The 15,291-nt window shown below is 44.4% G+C and overlaps 1 protein-coding gene across 1 annotated transcript in view; it reads right to left on the bottom strand.

Annotated features, from left to right (window-relative positions):
- TECTA (tectorin alpha) overlaps nucleotides 1-15,291 on the bottom strand; it is a 171,274-nt gene that overhangs the window by 52,196 nt on the left and 103,787 nt on the right. The window contains exons 9-12 of the mRNA XM_073656655.1: nucleotides 14,565-15,138; nucleotides 4,284-4,885; nucleotides 2,734-3,295; nucleotides 930-1,129 (exon numbers count right to left, since the gene is read on the bottom strand). Of these exons, the coding sequence (XP_073512756.1) occupies nucleotides 930-1,129; nucleotides 2,734-3,295; nucleotides 4,284-4,885; nucleotides 14,565-15,138 (1,938 nt within the window). The remainder of the gene's footprint in view (nucleotides 1-929; nucleotides 1,130-2,733; nucleotides 3,296-4,283; nucleotides 4,886-14,564; nucleotides 15,139-15,291) is intronic.

The following is a 15,291-nucleotide window of genomic DNA, read 5'->3' as shown; positions in this document are numbered from 1 at the left end:
TTATATGTAAATGAGCTGTTCCAGGCCATGGGCCGGACATAGATCTCCCTGAGAATCTGCCTCCAGAGATTATTGTAAAGGAAACGAGATGTTACCAGTGTGAGACATGTAACTAACACACAACAGTACAACTGAACTTTGGCTCCTTACAAACACAATAGCAGCTGCAGCTCTCACAGCTCTGCTGTATTGCAACACTGGCTGTCTGTGAGATGAAAGCTGAAGCGCTGAAAGGAACCTGCAGATGTGTTAAATTGGATTGTCCGGCCATAGGCTACAAGTCTGCAGTCACTGTATGTGACTGCAGTCTTGTGAATCCTCACATCGTGCACACTGTAAGGATTCTCCAGTGCTGAGAGTGGGCGGTCATGTGACTGCAAGTATGTGATTTGCATATATATGCTGACTAGACATGTCCAGCCCCGTTCAATATACTTGCTTTGAGCGAGGCCGCACCCATCTAGTCGGCATGTGACCGCATGGAGAATCATCACAGCGAGCATTGCGGATTCACAAGACTGCAGTCACATACAGTGACTGCAGACTTCTAGCCTAAGGTTGGACAACCCCTTTAATGCTGTCCTGTGTCAGGTATAACCACACACAGCTCTGCAATGAGATCAGGAGAGCAGAGAGCGGCCATTACACATCACACTGGTAACACCCCTTTCATTTACAATAAGCTCTGGAGGCAGATTCTTGGGGAGATCTATGTCCAGCCCATAGATCTTACCAGCATATTACGAAAAATGTGGATTTCTCTGGAATAAGACATCGGATGGCAGATATCAAGGTATCATTTTATTCAGCTTCCTATGACCTATATGCCCTTATAGACGGCTAAGGAGGGACGATCCTACTGACATATTCCCTTTAATAAAGTTTCAGTTTTTATTTTATAAATTTAATAAAGAAATATAGACTCTTACCTCATAGTATTTGCCATCAGCATAACAGCCGCAGTTATGAGGGAGGATACAGCTTTTTCCATTGAGGACATACCCAGGATCACACTGACAACCCTCCACACAGTAATGATTGCAGTCACTTTTCAGTCGAATAGCGGCACAGCGAGGTTGGCACACACTAACACAACTCTCATAGTGACTGTACGCAGGGCACGTCACAACTGCAGTAAGATAGACAAGTTACAAGATGCATATGTTAGGAGAAAAAGACAATCTCACTCTTCTCTGCCCAGTTACGTCTACCACAGAGGAATCTGTATGCTATAAAGCAGTGGTCTTAATCTATTGGCTCCCCGGAGGTGGTTGATGCCCATCTGATGCCAATCCCAAACTAAGAGTTGTAGCTTTACAACAGCTTGTATGCCGTAGGTTGGACACTAACCATTTTATTAATCTCAGGTACAATTCATGAGCACTCTCAGAGGTTCACTTGCTAACTTGTTCTGTGTACACTGCCATATTTCTAATTCTTAAAGGGATTGTACAGAAATAGAAAAAAAAACGTAAAATGTCATTAGAAATAAATTCCTAAATACCTTTAATTAGCCAATCATACTTGTTTTGTGTAAGGAGGTAATCACTCTAGTACATTAAGATGGACAATGTTTGTTTACACTGATATAAACCTGTCTTAGAATTTTAAAGGGATTGTCCACTACATGGACAAAACCTTCTTAACTGAAACAGTGCCCTATGTGCAATTATAGACTAGCAGACTGTGTCTGGGTGTCCGCCTACAGTAAGTGTATATGCCCAAAAATGATGCATGGCAGAGCGCACGTTCACTTTGTCGGCAGCATTATAGTCTATGGCCCCGTAGCCACATATGTTCGAATACAGTTTTACAGGGGGTTTGGACAAAAGCCCTGATGGAGCCACTGAATGGGTGTCTTTACATAAAGCACCCTTACTTGAAATGGATCACAGTTTAATTTAACAAGGGGTTGTCTATGTATTTGAAAGCCCATTTAATAGGACAGGTGTATGTGAGCACGTGCTGTAGGAAGCTCTGTCCCTGCCCCCTCATGTCTAGGAAGATGTGCACCCAGTGGATATATAGATGTAATACTGGAGATACCAGGGGTGCTGAGGTAAGAAGAGGCTGCTCACACTGCTGTCCATCATGTCAATCCTATTAAATACTGGAGATACCTGGGATGCTGAGGTAAGAAGAGACCACTCACACTGCTGTCCACCTTGTCAATCCAATCTAATACTGGAGATACCTGGGATGCTGAGGCAGGAAGAGGCTGCTCACACTGCTGTCTATCCTGTTTATCTAATCAAATACTGGAGATACCAGTGGTGCTGAGGTAAGAAGAGGCGGCTCACACTGCTGTCCATCATGTCAATCCTATCTAATACTGGAGATACCTGGGATGCTGAGGTAAGAAGAGACCACTCACACTGCTGTCCACCTTGTCAATCCAATCTAATACTGGAGATACCTGGGATGCTGAGGCAGGAAGAGGCTGCTAACACTGCTGTCTACCCTGTTTATCTAATTGAATACTGGAGATACTAGGGGTGCTGAGGTAAGAAGAGACTGCTCACACTGATGTCCATCATGTCAATCTGATCTAATACTGGAGATACCTGGGATGCTGAGGTAAGTAGAGGCTGCTCACACTGCTGTCTACCCTATCTATCTGATCTAATAGTGGAGATATCAGGGGTGCTGAGTTAAGAGGAGACTGCTCACACTGCTCTCCGCCATTTTACTTTTTGGACTAATACATAAGACCCCAGGGGTGATCTCACTTACAACAAGATGTATGGTTCCTCCAACCAGTGACAGCAATTCCTTGTGTTTGGCATGTACTTGCGTAGTTCTGTAGCCAGCTACAAGCAGTTTCCACAGCACCTCCATCAATGCATGAGTCAAATAAGCAATTTTTGAAGAAAAATCTGGGATTTACTTTGCTATGGCACTTGGCAAATACCCCATTTCTGTTGGGAATAAAGCTGCAAAGCTGTTGGGCTTTCCAAAATCCATCCACCTTTGTGCAGGTAGGACATCTGTCACCACAGCCAACTTGGCAAAAGGTATCTCTTTTCACCCAACTGTGGCCAAACTCATTGACATTCATACTTATGAAGCCACTAGAAGTCTGCAGGTCATCTTCCATATTACCATTGTACCTTCCACAGAGGCCATACGTGCTGTTTTGCATGTAACGTGGAATTGTCACAGAGAGGAACGTCTTCCAGTCATATACAACTTTTAATCCAAACTCAGTTTCAATAACAATATGGAAACCAAAGGCAAAAATATTAACTTTTCCATGACTTAACTTCAGAGGCAAATACAGTCTTTCATTATTTACCTGCCAAGGAAAGGGCACATATATAGTTCAGTGTAGTCATGTTGGAAAGGAAGGTTAATAACTCACAAAACCAAAGTTACAAATCCAATAATGTCAACTTTGTTCAATTTTATAATACAAACAAATTTAAAACCATTAAACGGGTTGTTCAGACTTATGATAAATGTTCTCAGCAAACACCAGTGCACAGTAAATGGAGCTGTTTTGTTCTGGCTTCATTTACAGTTTACATCCGACTATTGGAGCTGAAAACAGCTGATCAGGTTGGGGTGCTGGTGTCGGATCTCCACCTATCTGATATTGGTGACCTATCCTAAGCATAGATCATCAATATTTTAAGCCTGTACATCCCCTTTAAAGAAAAGTTTAAAAATCCATAAAAGCAAATCTAATTACCATGTCCATCTATATTATTGGACAGTACAGAGATCTTTCTATTGATCTTTTTTTTACAACTATGTCTATAAGAACTAAAAGGGACCATGCTCTAAATCTAGTTTAAAAGAGTTTTTTGTCATCATAGATGTGGACCATGTTGTGATTGATAAATTAATTGACAAAACTTAGGGGGCTGGATGGCTTTCTTGGAAAATATACAATTACAATGAGGAAATTGTCATTATCTTAAAGTGTGTGTGTGGGGGGTGTTTCCTTCCCTTGAATATGGAAGTATAATAGATTTAAAGGGGTATTCCCATCTCCAAGATCCTCATTCAGAGTGAGAAGGGGTTGTCCTAGTAGTGGACAACCCCTTTAATATATCCCACCCATTGACTGGTGTCATTTCTCACTAGTTAGTAAATATTATTTATACGCTTTACCTGCCAGTGGCTTTTAATGCTATGGATGATGGTTTATGAGTTCAGGCAAGCTGATCTATAACTGGATGAGCACACGATAAGTAATGCAATGCAATTACAAGGTTCTTAAACTTTTTCTCAGTTGATTATAGTGTTCTTAAAGTTCTTAAAACATAAAGTTCACTTACCAGGACGGTGTGTTTGTATGCACGATAGATGACAATATTGAAATTGTAAACTTCTACCTCCACTTGCTTCACCCATAGTGCTAGAGAAGCATCTCTGTCCTCGTTCTTAGCAGTAACTGTAAATCTTGGGACAGTGTCTGCTTTAGAATTAGTAACTGTAGTGCAAAGAATTAGAGAGCAGCTGCTCTGGAAATCAAATGGAAGTCCATCGAATGTAAGGTAATGTCCATATCCTGAGACGATGCATGATGCATCTGTACGTGGCTGGCAATAAAAGAGTCCATTGTCTTCCATACAGTACTCTTCATCCCTACATGGCATACTCTCACAGTACACACTGTTGTCTGACCCATTACAGTAACAAAGGGATTTACAATCTAGGTCAATCCAGAAAGTCTCATTAGTGGAAACCTGGTGGCCATCAAAGTTACAGCCACATTCACTTCTTGGGACGCACCGAGTACCCTGCAAAGCAAATCCTTCATCACACTGGCATCCTTCTGTGCAGCTATCAGAACAGACTGGGCCTGTGGCCAATGTTTCACAAGTTTCTGAACAGGTAATGCATTCTTCAAAATGACTGTTTTCAGGGCACATGAGAGCTGAAACATTGAAATACATTAAATTAAGAATAATATATCGCTCCAAAGTAACAGTGACTATTCTACAATAATTCCTTAAAGAATATAAGAGCATCTTTTACTTATAGTCATAGCAAAATATTTGTATAATAAATATCACATTCTGCGCACCAATTGGTTTGTACCCTGTAAGGCTATGTTCACATGTTGCGTTATTTTTGTAGCGTTTTTTTTTTTGCTGTCAAAACCTGCTCTCTTGGCATTAGGAAACTGCTTACAAAAAAGCAGGTTTTGATGCTTTATTTGTTGTGTTTTTTGCTGCGGATTCTATGTGTCATTTGTCTACAGTACATGTTTAATAAAGTTAGTTTTATTCACCAAAAACACAGCAAAATACACATGGTTGAGTTTTTTGGAGCGTTTTTACACTTCCTCGTTGCTTTCTATGGTAAAAAAATGCAGCAAAAATGTTGAAAGAATAGTGTCACAATTCCACCCCTTAGTGTGTCTGGGATGCAGTTACTGATGGATCAGCTGTCCAATGTGGTACAGGGGTGTGCTAAAGCTGTCAATACTTTGATTGACAGCTCAGTGTCCAGTCTGCTGCAGGGGCGTGCTGAGCCGTCAATGTTTTCATTGGCAGTCTGGCCGTCCAATCTGAGACTGAGAGGTGCAGGCTGTCTCCAGGTGTTCATTGTCCCAGGTGATTACTCAGCTACTTAACTGGGCAACATGTTAGTCCCACACCTCTGACAGATGTACATTCAGCTTTTGTGTGGTTTGTCTTTCTGAGCCTTGCGTTCTGTTTGTTGATCTTTCATTGCCTGACCTTGGACCTCTTCCTGGCCATCTGTCTATTTAACCCTTTTATTCTGATCCGCTATCTTCCTGGTATTTTAACCTCGGACTGTTACCTGACTACTACTTTGTCTCTTTCCTTTGTTTATGACGTACCCTCCTGGCTTTTGACCTCAGACTCCTTGACTATCTTGACTCACGGCTTGTCTGTGAGAAGTGACTCAGTGCCACAAATAGATTTCCAATTCAGTCGGGAAAAAAAGGCAATTGTGTGCATAAGATTTCTGAAATCTCATAGCTTTTGCAGCTTTTAATTTGCAAAAAAATGCAGCAACCCCCCCCCCCTGAAAAACAGGGTAGGTTTTTCAATTATTATGTTGAGAGCCGCTGCTATGATTTCTCCCATTAACTGCACTCATCAACATAAGAGATTCCTGCTCTCTTGCAGTACTGAGTAGTGTACCTGTGCATCCATCACTAGGAGTGATAAAAACAGCAGCAGGGCATGTGTGTGTCAGTATCTCTCTCTTTCACTCTCCCTCTACCCCTTTCCATAGACAGCATTATTCTAACTCCTCCGTGAGCTGACATTGCGTTGTGCATTCACCAAGTTTTTATGAAGGAATGATGAGTTCAGAAGGCAGGGAGGGGAAGAAGTGGCTTTCTATGATAAGGTATATTATGAAATTTCTTATATTCACAAATATTCACCAATATTGTCTGTGAAGCGCTGTGGAATTAATGGCGCTATATAAGTGAGTAAAATAAATAAACAAATAAATAATACTAAGTTTGTTGCAATGACATACTGTAGACAATTAAATTTTTGCAAGTGTGCAAATATCCTCAGCAAAGAAGAAGAGGACTAGAATTCTATTGACACCTACTGGATGTAGCAATCCTAGAAGTCAACATCAAGCTTTTGAAGAGCCTTGTTACAGTAAGTAAGAAGCCAAACTAAAAACTCCATTTGCAGACACATGTTTTGGGATGTGGCCCTTCATTAGTGCAAATCAGGAGAAAATCAGGATAACCAATTTAGCTGAGTGAGAGGCCTTAGAATGGCAGGCTAATGGGTAAAGTTTCTCTTTGTGGAGACCACCACGTGGCATAGGGAAACTTATAGGTCATGCTATGGTCCCCTGGGAATTTAAATATGAAAATAGCCTCTTCGGAGAGGACTGTAACTCTAGTGCCAACTATTGGAAGTAGCAATCCTAAAAGTCAATATCGACCCTTTAAAAGGGACTTGCCACATGGCTTAGGATAAGAAACCAAACCAGAAACTCCATTTGCAGACATGTGTATTGGGGTGTTTGTCCTTCATCCAGGGTCGCACTGGCCCACTGAAGGATCAGAGGATTCTCCAGTGTACCCAGGCATTGGCACCTGCTAGGACCGAAGATAAGTCACATGTATGTCAGTGATCCGTGCACTGCTCTCCGAGGTTGTCTAATTCTAGGAGAAGCGGTGACATAAAAATCCATCATGACCAAAGAGTGCAGTCTGCAGCAGATGATCGTGCCAGCAGTGACACGCGCATTGCTCTCCCAGGTTGTCTAACAGTGTGAGGTGCGGCAAGCAGTACATCACTTCTCAACCCAGTGTTAAACAACCCAGGGAAGCAGTGTGCGCGTCACTGCTGACAATCGTTTGCTACAGATTGCTGCTCACTAGTTGTAAGGAACAGAATACTGTTCCATCATGATGGATTTTTATAATCGCTCTTCCCTGCGTTGAACAAACTGCTGTTAATAAGGCTAACACTGATTAGCCGCAGCGCAGCCAATCAGTGTTAGTCTTGTTGTGTCTTCTTTTCTCTGGCTCTACAGCACAGCTGCAGTAATGTGATGTGCTGTGATTCATAAAGCGAGCATTCCCCTCCCCCGTACCATCGCAGGTGCAGTGTAAGGAGCAAAGGGAGATAGTCATTGGTGATGTAGCAGGGAGCTGTCTAATGGAGAACCCCCTTGTCAGCCTAACACTGGGTAAGTGTAAATGAGGGGCCTTTAGTCAAGGGTGATACGGGAGAAAGGGCTTTAGTCAAGGGTGAAAGAGGGGGAGGGGGCTCAGTCACTTAGGGATGAATGAAGGCCGCATTCCTTCATTTCTCCTTTCACCCCTGACTGATGATGCCCCTCCCGCTGTATGACCCTAGATGTATTGTTCTCCCTCTCTCTATATCACCCCTGCCTGACTGTGCCCCCTCGCCCTGTACCACCTGTCTGACCATGCCCCCTCCTCATGTATAACCCCTAACAGACTGCGACCCCTCCTCCTGTATCACTCATGACTGACCGCACCCCCTCCCCCTGTGTCACCCTAGATAGACTGCGCCTCCTCCACCTGTATAACCCCAGATCGACTGCGCCCCCTCCACTTGTATCACCCCAGATCAACTGCAGCCCCTCAACCTGTTTAACTCCTGACTGACTTAGCCCATTGCCCCTGTATTACCCCTAATGGACTGGGCTCCCTCCCCCTGTATTACTGCAGATGGACTGTGACCCCTCTCCCTGTATTGCCCCAGATGGACTGAACCCCTTCCTCCTGTATCACTCCTGACTGAGCCCCTCCCCTGTATCACCCTGACTGAGCCCACTCTCCCTTTATCACCCATGAATGCGTCCCCTCTCCCTGTATCACCCCTGACTGACTGCACCCCCTCTACCTGTATCAACCCTGACTGACTAGGCGCCTCCTCTCCCTGTATAACCCCTGTCTGACTGCACCCCCTCCCCCTGTATCACCCCTAACAGACTACGCCCCTTCCACCTGTATCACCCCTGACTGACTGCGACCCCTGCCCCTGTATCACCCCAGATGGACTGCGACCCCTCCCCCTGTATCACCCTAGGTGGACTGCACCCCCTCAACCTGTATCACTCCTGACTTACTGAGCCCCCTCTCCCTGTATCACGCCTGACTGACTGAGTCCCCTCTCCCTGTATCACCCCTGACTAACTGCGCCCCCTCTCCCTGTATCACCCCTGACTGTTCCCCCTTTTCCTGTATCACCCCTGACTGGCTGTGCCCCCTCTTTCTGTATCACCCCGGCCTTACTGAGCCCCTCTCCCTGTATCACCCCTGACTGACTGAACCCCCTCTTCCTGTATCACCCCTGACAGACTGCACCCCCTCTCCATGTATCACCCCTGACTGATGGGGTCCCTCTTTCTGTATCACCTCTGACTGACTGTGCCCCCTCTCACTGTATCACCCTGGACTCACTGAGCCCCTGTCCCTGTATCACCCCTGACTGAAGGGGACTCTCTCCCTGAATCACCCCTCACTGACTGAGCCCCTCTCCCTGTACAACCCCTGACTGACTGCGCCCCCTCTTCCTGTATCACTCCTGACTGACTGAGCCCCTCTACCTGTATCACCCATGACTGACTGGGCTCCTCTCCCTGTATCACTCCTGACTGACTGAGCCCCCTCTCCCCATATCACCCTTGACTGACTGAGCCACTCTCCCTGTATAACCCTCGACTGACTGAGCCCCCTCTCCCCCGGGTCATCCCTGACGGACTGAGCCCTTTCTCCCCATATCACCCTTGACTGACTGAGCCCCTCTCCCTGTATAACCTCCAACTGACTGAGCCCCCTCTCCCCCGTATCACCCCTGACTGACTGAGACCCCTCGCCCTGTATCACTTTTGACTGACCGAGCCCCTCTCCCTGTATAACCCCCGACTGACTGAGCTCCCTCTCCCCGTATAACCCCTGACTGACTGAGCCCCCTCTCCCCGTATGGCCCCTGACAGACTAAAACCCTCTCCCTGTATCACCTCTGACTGACTGAGCCCCCTTTCCCTGTATCACACATGACTGACTGAACCCCCTCTCCCTGTATCACCCCTGACTGACTGAGCCCCTCTACCTGTATCACCCCTGACTGACTGAGCTCCTCTCCCTATATCACTCCTGACTGACTGAGCCCCCTCTCCCCATATCACCCTTGACTGACTGAGCCACTCTCCCTGTATAACCCTCGACTGACTGAGCCCCTTCTCCCCCGGATCATCCCTGACGGACTGAGCCCTTTCTCCCCATATCACCCTTGACTGACTGAGCCCCTCTCCCTGTATAACCTCCAACTGACTGAGCCCCCTCTACCCCGTATCACCCCTGACTGACTGAGACCCCTCGCCCTGTATCACTTTTGACTGACCGAGCCCCTCTCCCTGTATAACCCCCGACTGACTGAGCTCCCTCTCCTCATATAACCCCTGATTGACTGAGCCCCCTCTCCCCGTATGGCCCCTGACAGACTAAAACCCTCTCCCTGTATCACCCCTGACTGACTGAGCCCCCGCTCCCTGTATCACACATGACTGACTGAACCCCCTCTCCCTGTATCACACATGACTGACTGAACCCCTTTACCTGTATCACCCCTGACTGACTGAGACCCCTCTCCTTGCATCACCCTGACTGACTGAGCCCCCTCTTCCCATATCACTCCTGACTGACTGAGCTTCATCTCCCCATATCACCCCTGACTGACTGAGCCCCCTCTCCCTGTATCACCCCTGACTGACTGAGCCCTTCTCCCTGTATCATCCCTGACTGACTGAGCCCCCTCTCCCTGTATCACCCATGACTGACTGAGCCCCCTCTCCCCATATCACCCCTGACTGACTGAGCCCCTCTCCCTGTATCACCCCTGACTGACTGAGCCCCCTTTCACCGTATCACCCCTGGCTGACTGAGCCCCTCTCCCTGTATCACCCCTGACTAACTGAGTCTCTCTCCTTGTATCACCACTGACTGACTGAGCGACTCTCCCTGTATCACCCCTGACTGACTAAAAGTTTTCTCCCCCCACCACTAACAAAATGAGGCACTTCATAAAAAGTTATGGTCTTATAGGTGGCAGAGAGATTTCCGTAAAAAGTGTATGTGGGGATATAAGGGAAAGTTCATCTGATATCACTTCAATGTCATACATAGCTGATTTAAGGCCCCCACCACTATTAGAGGGTACTTTCACATAATGTATTTGCTGCAGAATTTCTACAATGAAAATCCCACAGCAAATTAACAGCGGAAATATCCATGCAAATATTGTGCAGATATTGTGAAGTTATTGCTGCATTTACTACTACACAATGGTGCACCTTTACCACTTACTTGATCCTTTGTATTGCAAAGCATGAAATCAGTAGTGAATATCCACAGCATAAATTGAGACATTGTTCATGTCAAATCCGCAGCGTCAGTCAATTCACGCGTATGGATGAGATGTCATAAAATCCCATCCACTACGCTGGTGCTATAAAACACTGGTTTAGTGGTTAATACACATCAGGGGAAATTTATCATTGAGTTTACACCAAAATGTGGGCGCCAGTACTTTCTATAACATTAAGAAGTGTTCTTACTTATATTATACTCTGATATTAGCGTGTTTTACCACACAATTGGTGGTCTTGTATTTCTTTCTATTTAGTGGGCCCCAAGAATGAATTTCAATGAAGAATAATTTGTTCTGGTGGGCCCAAGGTACTCCAGTCCGACGCTGGCTTCATCAGTGCAGGAGATCTGATTTGGTTTGGTGAGGGTCCATTAATTTATTTGTCTGCCTTTAAGGGAATGTATCATCAGAAAAATGATTTACTGTATAAATTAGGTTTATGTGCTAAATGTATTTTTAAAAAATCTTTGGTAATGTAAATACAGATTTTGATATGAAATATAAAAATAAGAATAATTTGAAATTTTGTAGTTTTCACACCGGCTACTGGGGCTATTCTAGGGGCTCATACTACCCGTTTTTTCAGAATGTACAAGTACATTAGCAGCAATAGAGTCACTCAGACCCTATTGTTTGTATTGAAGCATCAAATGAGCGTGTGCAAAGGTCAATGTGAAGGGAGGAGGAGCAGGGTCAGCTATTGTGATTGGTGGATCCTGTGTTCTCCTCTGTGTATACATGTAATACTGTCTGTAATGATAATGAGACTTCTGAAAATATTAGGAAGTATAAATGAGTTCCAGTGACCAGGGTGAAACTAAGATTTGTATTTTTTTAATACCAATTATTACATAATACTTATTTAAACAATATATAATTTTGTCCTGATACATTTCCTTTAAGACCCAGCTATATAATCGATGGCAGGATTGCCAGCTTGTTTGTTTTATTTATTCTGTAAAACGTATCCACAAATGATGGACAGCCAACATGTTTTATGGACTCATTGGAAAACCCTAAAGAATCATTAAGATTTTAAATTAATGTAATGTGACAGAATTCAACCTGTGTGCATCAAACAGGTAAGCATATCATTTTCTATTTAATCATGCATAAGTTGCTTGATAACTGAAAGGGAATATATTTTGTACTTGTTTTTAATTTATTTAAAAACTATTAGATAGAACCCTATAGAAGAAAACTAATGTTTGTTCTCTATTTTAAGCGTTAATACATAGAAAACTAATATGTACTCACCTACAGGGCCGTTGCTGCTCCTCAGCACAAGGGACTATGTAGACTGAATGACATCAACATCTGGTCACGTGACCACTGCTGCCAATCAGCGACCACTGATTGGTAGCAGCTTTCATATTTTGTCCGAACAGGAAGAGAAATGTTTCTTCCTGTACAGGCAAGAAGTGAAGACTTCAGGCGATCAGTGGGCACCGATTAGCTGCAGTGCCAAGTGCAGAGGAATTGTGCAGGTTTGGGAGGAGAGTATACAGTAGGTTTTCTTATTTCTCCCACCACTATAGGTCCGTTAACTTTAACTTATAAAGTAGGTGACAATCCCTTTAAATATTGTAGCCAATTTTTAAAACATTCCCAAGGTGGGCAAATCGGAGGTGAACACTTCCCTCCTGCATTGTCTGTGTTGCTAGTACAGCGGGAGTGGGCTTTACAGTATGTCAGTTCCAATGAATTGAAGTTAATTGTCAGAAATGTTAGAAATGATCAGGAAGTGATGGAGTGCTGCCCTTCCCCGTGAAGTGACATGAGAGGTTCAAACAGGGCCTCATCTGTGTATATAGCGTTACTATCCTTCCTCTTTTAGGCCTCCAACAGTGCAATACATCTGTAATCCCTCACCCTTTGCGGACTCTGTCCCAATCTGCACAGATGACAATTGAGCTACTGTACAAAAAATAGGACAGTGTCAGTGTGTCTTCTCCAGAAACCTGTGTGAACACTACAATTTTTCATTTGTTTTCCTTTTTCGAATAAAACTATTTAAATAAGAACCTTATTCAAATAAAGACAATTGGTATTTTAGGTAACCACTAACATATGTGAAATTTTTTTTTTCCTTGTCAAAGATGTTCCGAATTCTTAAAGGGGTTGTTCGGTCAAAAGTGTCAAGTTTGCAGTCACTCTGTGTGACTGCAGACTTATGAATCCTCCCAGTGCATGCACTGTGTGCTGCAGGGATTCGCCGGTATGAGACCAGGGACTGGAGGCTATGTATACGTTACACAAACCCCCGGCCATTCACCGCTGCCTCTATCCATTCACTTGTATGGAGCGAGGCCATGCTCCATCTAGTGACGTGGATGGCCAGTGGGCGCGTCCGACTAGAAGGAGCGTCCTCGCTCAATACAAGTGTATGTAGAGCGAGGCCACGCCCACTGGCCGGGGGTATGTATAACACATACATACCCTCCGTTAACGGGTCTCATACCAGTGAATCCCCGCAGCACACAGTGCTTGCACTGGGGGGATTCATAAGTCTGCAGTCACACAGAGTGACTGCAGACTTATCACTTTTGACTGGACAACCCCTTTAAAGGGGTATTCTCAAATTGCCTTTCTGAGAAGCTCAGAGCAATGCAATAGCCTTACAGATTCCTCATTTCCTGGTTTCTAGTTAGGCGGGCTCTCCTCCTTAAAGTGAAATTGTCACCAGCAAAAATGCTATTAACCTGCAGATATGGGGGTAATCTACAGGTTAATAGCATTACTAACCTGCCCGGCACCTGAATTTTCTGGAATGCTGCAGGGAGAAAATTAACTTTATTCTCCTCGGCAGCATTTGGCTACAGTCACGGGGGTGGCGCCGGCACTGGTTCAGTCATTGCTATGAGATACAGAGCGACGGTTGTAACTGCGCCCCTGGCCTTGAAAAACACTGGCTCCGCATTGGGGCCGGCTGTCAGTCACGGCTGAATGCTGCGAGAGGAAAAAAGTTCATTTTCTCTCCCAGCTTTTGGCTGTGTGCAGGCCCCGGGCACGTTAGTAACACTATTAACCTGCAGATTAAGCCTATATCTGCAGGTTAATAGCTTTTTTTCTGGTGGCAGGTTCCCTTTAATTGACAGCTTTAGTTTATGGAACTGTAGTATTAGTAAAACTATAAAGCTTAGCACAAGTTCTGCTATAACACATTCAGATATCAGTGTTTTTTTCTGGAGTGTGTGCACTTTTATCTCAGCATTTACACAGAGAGATAACAGAGCATTTGAAGAATCTGACAGTGAGAGCAGAGAGCTGTGATTAGACATGCTGTGAAAGCTGCCAGCTGGTGAATTGTATCTGCATCTCTTCAGAAGATGAGAGAGAGAGGAGGGAGGGAGGGAGGTGAGCAGCTAAATGCTGTATTTCTATACAATGAGCTGGAGAGAGCTGGCTGGTATGCTAGGAGTTAACTTCTTTCCTGGAATGTAACCACTGCCCACTTTCAGTCAGGGTCTGGAGGTCAAGTTCCATGAAACCAGCTGTACAGTATAAAAGATATAAGCTCTCATAGCAGGAGAATGACAACAGATAGAAAAAAGCAAGTCAATTGAAAACTACTTATTTTGATGCTGTCAAACTAACTAAAGCAATTCTAACTAAAGAACTCCCCTTTAAGTTAATTCCACTCAAATGCTCAAAAACATGTATCTAAACTAAAATATTAAAATGTAAAATGTATGGACTTACGGCAGAAATTTCTACTCCTCCACTGGCCAACATCTACTGCAGCATTTTGGCAAGCCATGGCATAACGGCTGACTGAGTCACAAAGTTCTGTTTGGTTCCCTCCACTTTGGCACAAACGAAATAAGCAGGTCCTATAGTAAGCCGATACATTAACCACAGCATGGCAGTCCAGAAAAGAGCTATTGCTGGGATCATTAATTATTCCGCACTTGGATCGGCTTTTGTAATACTTGAGCAGTTCCGAATCATTGTTGCAAGCCTTCAGCAGATCTCCACATTCTCCATTGCAAATCTCATCAAATGTGGTCCAGCTTTCTAAGAAGACGGCCACGTTGTCTGTACATTTACCATTTGGGAAGCAGAATTCATCTTCGCTATTTCCGTTGAAGTAACCACATAGTCCTCCGGTGCAGTTGTAGTAAAATGTGGAGAGAGTGATGTGAAGCAGACCTTGGTCTGAATACTGTATTCTAACCAGTCCTTCAGACTCTATTACTGTTCCATTTTTGTTACGATACATTTCCAGCTCACCCGATGGCAGATAATATGGAAGCTCGACTTGAAATCCATTAACCTGGAACATCAAAGCAGCTCTTGTTAACATGAGGCAAAGCACAAAGACGGTAAAAAAGTAAACGATAAGCACACTCACTTTGTGCAATGGGGAGAAGTGTAGTATTTTATCACACAATACGTATACCATTATTTCATATAGGTAAAGGGGTTG

The sequence above is a fragment of the Phyllobates terribilis genome, unplaced genomic scaffold, assembly GCF_046119375.1.
Source record: "Phyllobates terribilis strain yellow unplaced genomic scaffold, ASM4611937v1 Scaffold_12__6_contigs__length_324123572, whole genome shotgun sequence".
Lineage (NCBI taxonomy): Eukaryota > Metazoa > Chordata > Amphibia > Anura > Dendrobatidae > Phyllobates > Phyllobates terribilis.
Note: the sequence above shows the minus strand (reverse complement) of the source record. Positions and strands in the feature narration are given on the sequence as shown.